The 8,182-nt window shown below is 34.8% G+C and overlaps 1 protein-coding gene across 3 annotated transcripts; it reads left to right on the plus strand.

Annotated features, from left to right (window-relative positions):
- On the plus strand, window positions 1–5,900 carry HEMD (uroporphyrinogen-III synthase family protein). 3 transcript variants are annotated; one of them, XM_011032200.1, is made up of 10 exons: window positions 1–252; window positions 872–959; window positions 1,470–1,539; window positions 2,085–2,203; window positions 2,483–2,578; window positions 3,184–3,239; window positions 3,991–4,076; window positions 4,368–4,502; window positions 5,251–5,320; window positions 5,421–5,900. In XM_011032200.1, exons 1-9 carry the CDS (start codon window positions 64–66, stop codon window positions 5,297–5,299), a joined length of 888 nt encoding a protein of 295 aa, XP_011030502.1. In that variant the 5' UTR covers window positions 1–63; the 3' UTR covers window positions 5,300–5,320; window positions 5,421–5,900. The 3 variants fall into 3 exon arrangements, with proteins under 3 accessions (XP_011030502.1, XP_011030494.1, XP_011030509.1); XM_011032192.1 differs by having other exon boundaries at window positions 2–252; window positions 5,401–5,900; XM_011032207.1 differs by having other exon boundaries at window positions 2–252; window positions 1,473–1,539; window positions 5,401–5,900.
- The last annotated feature ends 2,282 nt before the right edge of the window (window positions 5,901–8,182 follow it).

Consider the following 8,182-nt stretch of genomic DNA (forward strand, 5'->3'; position numbering starts at 1 on the left):
AGGTAACTTAATTTGGTAACAGCTGGCAATTGAGGCCTCGCTTCCCAATCCAACACGTCGCCGATGGCACCACCAGTCTTCTCTCTCGCTCCTTCACTTTCTTCTTCTTCTTCTTCGTGCCTGCAACTTCACCGACGATTTTTCTCTCCGTCTCTTAGAACCTCAGCTTCTGCATCTTCTACTTCGAATTCAGCGCCCAAAGTCGTAGTCACTAGAGAACGAGGCAAAAACGGCAAGCTCATTAAAGCTCTGGTGCTCTCTCTACTTCGATTTTCTCTGGTTTCTTCTAGCGTTTTGCAACTAATGTGAAATTATTCTGATTTTGTTATGTGCATTTCTGTGGATATCAATTTTTTTAATTAAATGCAGAAAAGAAGGCTGTTTTTTTAAACATTTTGTTTGTTACCAATCATTTTGTACTGTATAATGTTGCGGAGGGTTCAAAGACAGCAAGCATTCCGTTATGGTTTCTCTTGCTGTTTGTGCATAGGGACAAAATGTTGCCAGTAGCTGTGTTTGTTGACAGCATTTTAGAAACGAAGAACCTACATGTAAAATTCTGTACGAGGAACTTTCTATGTGCTATTATGCTTTTAATGATTAAATCAAATATGTATAATTTTTTTTTTATAGAGTATTAGGGTTGTTTTGCTGAAATGAAATTCTGGGGCCTCGCTTCATGTCCAGTCTTCTTTATTGGGGACGGGATTAATGTTCTAGCCTTTGGCAATGTGGGAGCAATTTTTGAATTTGCCTAGTGGAAACATTCAATTTTGTATGATGCACCAAAATATGCAAGTGATTTCTTCTTGTATATATAGCTTAATAGAATATAGGGCTAAGTGAGATTTGTTTTTCATTCTGAATGCAGGCGAAATATGGGATAAGTTGTTTGGAGTTTCCACTGATTCAGCATACACAGGGACCTGATTCAGATAAACTATCTTCTGTGTTATGCGGTACTTTGTACTTTCTCGAAACGTCGTGGTTCACTTTATGGTATTATGGAACTGCTATTACTGTTAGATGCTAGGCTCTTGCTTGGCAAACTTTTTCTATTTGGTCTTTAGAAGGAAAAATGCAGCCATATTGTGGCTGGGCTGTTCTCTGACTCCCAGGGGGTCTGAAGAGTCCTGATTTATCTTAACCTTTATTGCTTTATCTGCGTGTTTAAACTCAATTACTGTCAGAGGATTATGCTTGTGTGTATCTTTTATGTCCTGTGTTCCTCACTATTTGCTTATACAAAGGAGATAGTTTTGCACTCTAAAATTTCTTTCATGTGTTTTTAGTAATGGAAGTTTCTTGTGCGTGCTTGTAAGTATTTTTCCACCTTGAATTTCTCCGTGGCATCCATATTTAAGTAAGAGTGTTTCTTTGAATTGAGTTTTCATGCTCAATGAACCATGCAAACAACAACTGTACAGGTTACTTTATGCTTTCTTTTTATTTTGTTGCATTAATGGCAGCAGATAGTGCGTTTGACTGGATCATTATAACTTCCCCTGAAGCAGGCTCTGTCTTCCTGGAGGCATGGAAGTAAGTGTTTGGTGTTTCTGGCCAGCACTCTATGCATGTTTTCACTGGCACATAGAATTTTCCTCGATGATTTATTGAAGTTAGTATTAATTTTTTTTATACATAATGCAACTTGAATCTTGTCCTTTTCTTAAAATATGCTATTCTTTAGCTTTTGAACAACTTGTTTGATTATTATGCATCAGTCACTTTTCACTTGAGGACGTATATATTCTCTTGTAGTGTTTTTGGAAATCCTAAATACTCTTGTAGTTACTTTTGGGTTCCTCTTACAAAGTGCTCACTATTCCTCTTCTGCCAAATTCCACCCTTCTACTCCTGCTTCCCTTTTGTCTTCTCCAAAAACAAAACACGGTGGCACATGCAGCATGTTATGCTGCCTTCCTGCTGGGAACCATACTTGGTTTTGTTTGATATACACTATCATTACAAGATATTTAAGTTGATCAAGCACAATACTATTCTTTTTATTCTTCGTTCTTCTTCTTTTATAAGGAACGAATTAAAATGAATGAATAACATTGCCCTTAAATGTTGGTCCTTAGGGTAGCTGGAATGCCAAAAGTTAAGGTAGGGGTTGTAGGAGCTGGCACAGCAAGCATTTTTGAGGAAGTAGTGCAATCATCAGAGAGATCACTTGATGTTGCCTTTACACCATCAAAAGGTACTCATGGATGTACTGACATTGGCAGGCCTTTACACCTGTATTGTGTTTTTCCTTTGTGTCGCTTGATCAATGAAAAATTTCACCATTAGTTAGCTGTTTGTGAATCTTTGTGATTTGTTGTGCTGATCCAAAGGCAAATTATTTTACATTGAGATCATGTTCAAATATTTAGACCATATTTGGGCCATTGCACATAAATTTTCTGCTTCATTAGCTGTTGTTTGATTATTGGGACTGTCACCTGTGCCTTTTCTCATGCATCCTTTAACTCTTCAGCAACTGGTAAGGTTTTGGCATCAGAGCTTCCAAAGAATGGAAACAAAAGATGCACTGTATTGTACCCAGCTTCTGCAAAAGCAAGCAATGAGATTGGTAAGCATGGTGTCTCTGTTTGTATTCTTTTCTTTTGGCCATTTTGTTCCCTCAATAACTTATACGGTGCTGTTTTGACACCTTTGATCAATTTTTTATTTCTTGACTTGGTTAGTGCACTGAACTATACACATAATCTCATTGTTAAGTGGGTATATGATTAAATATATAGGTTACTTTGTCATGTTTCACATAAAGAATAGTGTGATATGTGTAGCTGCGTTGACTTTTGTATAGTGAACTAAGGTGCACAATAGGAGGCTAAGATGGAGCAGTTTACGAACATAATCCTGACTTGCAAATGCTACCACTTAGTAATGAAAAATATGTGTGGTAGTAAAAGATACCGCTGCTTGGCACTTTTTGGATTTTGTTTCAGGTTATACTGTGCAGAGGATACACTTTTAGATGGCCTAGTTTTGATGCTAACGAGAAAATGTTTTAGTACATTGTCTCACCTGTTATCATGTTTGAAGTTTGATCGAAAATGTATTATCTCAATGGCATATATTACAATTCAACAGTTATCACTTTTGAAGTCTGATCTCTATATTGGAAAAGCTGCAAAAGAATAATTTTTGGCATTTCTTTGTCATACACTTCAGAACAAGGTCTGTATAATCGTGGATTTGACGTTGTCAGACTAAATACATACACAACTGTAAGTATTTGCTCCTTGAACCATGATATTCATTATTACTACTTGCATTTATTAAGAAAATACTTCTCAGATACCTGACTATAAGGCTTGGACTAAGATGCTGGTCAGCTCTGAATTAGGAGTTTGCATTCTGGTGAAAAATGGCTATTTTAGAGAATGTTTTGAATTATTCAATTTTTTTTTTCATATTCCCTGACCTGAAATAATTTTTTGATCTTCCAAATTATATTTCGGATAATTCAGGTAACCTGAATTTTGGACCCATGTACCCACCCATTATTATTTTTTTTTACCCAAAATTCCTTCAAAGTAGATAAAATTATGCCCAAGGAAAATTTTGACTATGCAAAATTAGTTGGTTTCTAGAGCAGCTATAGGTGTTCCTTTGATTCCAGGCATTTCTTGCCTTCTACAGTCTAGTGTTAGTGAGTACTAAACTGATGTACAAACCCACTAAACTGATGTACAAACCCAGGAATTTGATTCTACTAGTTTGCATGTTGAAGTAATCCAATCTTTGCAACAAAGGAAGAATATTTTAACAGTCTCTGAACACTATCCCCAATCTCCATCTTGTTCATGTTCTATCTCAGACTGTAGCTCATCCTGCGATCGGCTCTGTGGTATAAGTTATATACCATAGTTTCTGTAGTAGTGTTGTCTGTAGGAGCAGTAACTGGATAGGATTTTTGGTCATAAAAAAGTTAGTTACAATTGACGTTGTCATCTTCATCTGTATTCATCTGTCCAGGTGCCTGTTGGTCATGTTGATGAAATGGTTCTGAAGCAGGCAATTTCAGCCCCTGTTGTTGCAGTTGCTTCACCTTCTTCAGTTCGGTAAGGAGTTGGTTACAATTTTCATATAACTGATACCTAGAACTATCTGTTGATGAGGACATTCTTTCAAATCAATTTGCTGTCTTTCTATCATATCAATCAATTTCGTATATAGGCTACCAAATGGTTGGTCACTACAGTAGCAATCCTTCCTTGGTTCCTTTTAACATAAGAAAATTCACAGGGATCCCCTTGTATCCCCTCTCCATTTTAATCTATCTAGATTAACCAAAGCTTATTCTTGACCTAGTTTATTTTATGATCTTAATTCATGTTCTTTCATTTTGACAGAGCCTGGGCCAATCTTATTCCAGAATCAGAGGAATGGAACAATTTAGTGGCCTGTATTGGGGAGACAACTGGATCAGCAGCGAAAAGATTAGGTTTTAAAAAAGTGTACTTTCCAAGACAGCCTGGTCTTGAAGGGTAACCCTCATGCTCTAGACCCCTTTTCTGAGTTTGTTTTACCTCGTGCCAATATCCATTCTCTACAGTATTTGATTAATCATCACTCTCTGTTGCATGAGAAAAGCATTAATGCAGGCTTGTATCAAGATTTTATGAAGCATTGTTGTTTAGCGCTTTAAATAGACTTTAAGCGAATTGAAGTTCCACCATGAGAAAAACATGCCTATGTCAGGTGTAGAAGTAAGAAAGCTCTAAAGGAGTGTTTGAAGTAGTGATAACGGTTGCTTTTCAAAGTGTTTTTCATTTAAAAATACATTAAAATAATTTTTTTTAATTTATTTTTGACATCAGCATATCAAAATGATACAAAAACACACACACAAAAAAAAAAAATTCAGGCAAAAAAAAATACTTAAAAAACTCCGGTTGAAACGCTGTCCCAAACACCATGTGAAGTGCTGACTTGTTCTATACTGGGAATCTGTCTTTCATATATCGGAGATATTTGAAATTATTGTTCTCATCCAGTCATTGATCTGGTCGAAACATTACCTATGTGGAAACCATTTTACTTGATTTTTGATTGTCTTCAATTGCTTTTACTTTTATTTTCACAAGAGTAATTAATTTGAAATTCTTTCTTGCCTCGGTTTTATCCTTTCACCTTTTCTTATTTTTTTAAAATCGATGGATGACATTTCAAAGAGCAATTTGTCCTGTTTGTTGGCCCTTTTACTCTTCATTTTTAACAAAGTTCTCATGGCAGGGGGGTAGATAGCATCCTTGAGGCCTTAAGAGCACACAACGATTCCTAGAAGTCGCTTTTTTCTTTTCAGGTAGCCACAATATAAATATAGAACCCTCAAGATATTGTCTTAAATACTTTTGAAGTATTTTTTGACATGCACCTCTCCAGCTCCCATTATTCTTTGGCAGGCTGACAAGATTGATGCAGTCTTGCCAAAGTGGCTGCATGCAAAAACTGGCTGCAAGATGCAAGATGCAAGATGCAAGACAAGGATGCAATTTTTCAAGCAGCAGAAGAGAAGCCTGAATGTAACAGTATTCGGAGGGATCAACAATGTTGGTGGAACTCTCCTATGAGGTTAGTGAACAGGCTATTCAGATCAGGTTGCTGGCCGGGAAGAAAGCTATGGAGATGATATTGCCAGAAAAACTCTCAACTTGTGTTTGCATTTTTCCCTCTGAGATTCAGTTAGTGTATATTTGTCAAAACTGAAGTGCCATGTGCCACTAGATGAGCTGAACTGCAAGCAGAAACATATATTATGGGTACTGTTAGTCTGTTATGTTGCCTATTTTTATCATCTTACAACACTGTTGCGTAGTATTAGCTTATAATGGAAATTAGACGTTTTGTGCCATCAATGCTTGGATAGCATTGCCGTACTCAAATTTTTGCCGCCTTCAAATATCATAGCAAGTGTACTCAAACGAGGTGCTCAATGATTTGATAAGGCCTCTTTGTTAGGGCTGATTGAGCTCTTTAATGTTTCTCCTTGCTCTCAGGAAAGAAGACCTAGACCTTGCAACCTTCTGGTTAAGCCACTGTGTCTCACTGGTCAGGGTGAAGCAAAGGTGCGATCCTGAGAGTCAGATATTCAAAATCCAATGTGGATCACGAAGTCTGATGTAATTTTGAAGAGGCACTACACGTCGTGTGTTTAGAGTCGGGGCATTTACAATCCTGCGATGCGTGCTATCTTTCCGAGGCATCGTTGAGTCCTAAGATGATGAAGCAGAAGATCTCTGTATCTTTCCAGACACGGGAAGCAGGTCGTTCTTGCTATTTCTATTAGGGTCAGGGTTTTGGCAGAAAACTGTTTACTATTCCTTGCGTACAAACGCAAGAGCAGTCCTTAGGTTTTCGGGATAGACATCGGGGTATCTATAAACCTCGTTAGGGCTCCAAAGTCCAAGCTTTCTCAAGTGCTTGGTGTTTCATATGAGCCCATGTCGATATGTCTGCTCTGCAAAATAGAGTCCATAAAGAAGTCACCAACAGTTTTGACAAAGCTTGAATCACAAGAACACGTAATGAGATGGGACTTTAGATTACAACGCAATCTCTTCCCGCTCTGGTCTTGGGCTTGAATTTCAAACAAAAAAATTACTATGTGCCCGCTTTGGGTTGTGGCTTGGAACTGTATTCTCATATCCCCTTACTGTGACCAATGCCACTCCCTTGTGCCTGGTAGATAGTAGATGCCCATTAACTTTAATTTCAGGGATGTCATATTTTTATTGAATAAAGAATTTATATATTTATACCATAATCAATGAATTTTGGATATCTATTCATATATTCATTACCTAAGTATTATTTATTATTCAGCATAAAATAAAATAAAAATTAATATTTGTGTGTGTGTATTGAATGACAAAATTATATAAATGTATTTATGTATATATGTGTATGATGTAGGAACTATTGCATATATGATGCGGATGGAAGTAAAGTACAACAAAACATCAATAAATACAGGGAAAAAAACTAAATAACTAAATTATGGTTAAAACACAAAGAACCTGAAAATTTATTTTATTTTTGAAATAATAATTTGACAAATTCTGCCTATAAAAAGGTTTATTATGTCTAGACCAGAAAAACTAACCTAAACGAGGAAAAAAATCAAAATACTAACAAATAAACAAAAAAAAATCAAAAAATAAACAATAAATTCAAAAATATATAGGAAGAATAGCAAAAGTAGCTCAAACAATATCTTTTTGGTATAATTATGAAAGATCCAATGATTTGATGAGCAATGAAATCGTGTTTTATAGGAAAATAACATGTAGAGTTTAGTGTAAAGATTTGACTCTAATCTAATAATCGGATATTTTTTTATTGATTATTATCTCGGTTTGGCACAACCAAGCTTTTTTTAGATCTGAACTTGTTTGTAAATATCCATGAAAACATCTACTAGGGTATTTATTCAATTTGTTTAAGGTAGATTCCTATATAAATACCCCAAACCCTTGATTTTAACAAACTCAACTATATTATTTTGTGTGAATTAATTTTTAGATCAAGTTATTCATTGAGTTTAATGATATTAGTTAACTATGTCAACTATGTAGTATCCATTAGGTAAAATAATTAAAAAAAACTAATTTAAGTGTTAAGTTGTCATCACCACTTATTTCTCTTTCCAAACCCTAGCACATGGTCAAGTTTTATGTTTTTTTAATATTTATTTACTTTCAAGATATTATAAAAAATTAAATTATATTTTTTCCTTTTCTTATACAACCTTATAAATAATTTAAGCGATAAACATCCTTAAAATTATATTGAATTCAAATCACGAGACTCATAAATATAGTGTAAAAATATAAATATGTTTATATTTAAAATGAATAAAATAAATAAAAATATCAAAAAGTAATAAAAATACATATTGAATAAAGCAAGGTATCTGGATAAAAATTAAAATTTGGCTATTGATGGGTTTTAGTAAAAAAAATGAAAATAATAAAAATAAAAATGAAAGAAAGAATATAATACCAGATGCCCCCTTAACGTTTTTCCTTTATATTAATTTTGAACCAACATGAATTTAACAATACTCTTTTATATTAAAAAGCAGCTCTCATATCGTTCTAGTATATTTTAAAAAAATCAATAATTATTTTAGATATTGATTTCAAGGTTTAAACTAAGAAAATTA

This window comes from Populus euphratica, unplaced genomic scaffold (assembly GCF_000495115.2).
Source record: "Populus euphratica unplaced genomic scaffold, PopEup_1.0 scaffold2.1, whole genome shotgun sequence".
Classification (NCBI taxonomy): domain Eukaryota; kingdom Viridiplantae; phylum Streptophyta; class Magnoliopsida; order Malpighiales; family Salicaceae; genus Populus; species Populus euphratica.

Coding starts and splice junctions, on each gene's coding strand:
- HEMD (XM_011032200.1), top strand. CDS start 64: ATGGCACCACCAGTCTTCTCTCTCGCTCCTTCACTTTCTTCTTCTTCT. Junction 2,204..2,482: donor TGCCTTTACACCATCAAAAG/GTACTCATGGAT, acceptor TTAACTCTTCAG/CAACTGGTAAGGTTTTGGCA. Junction 2,579..3,183: donor AAAAGCAAGCAATGAGATTG/GTAAGCATGGTG, acceptor CATACACTTCAG/AACAAGGTCTGTATAATCGT.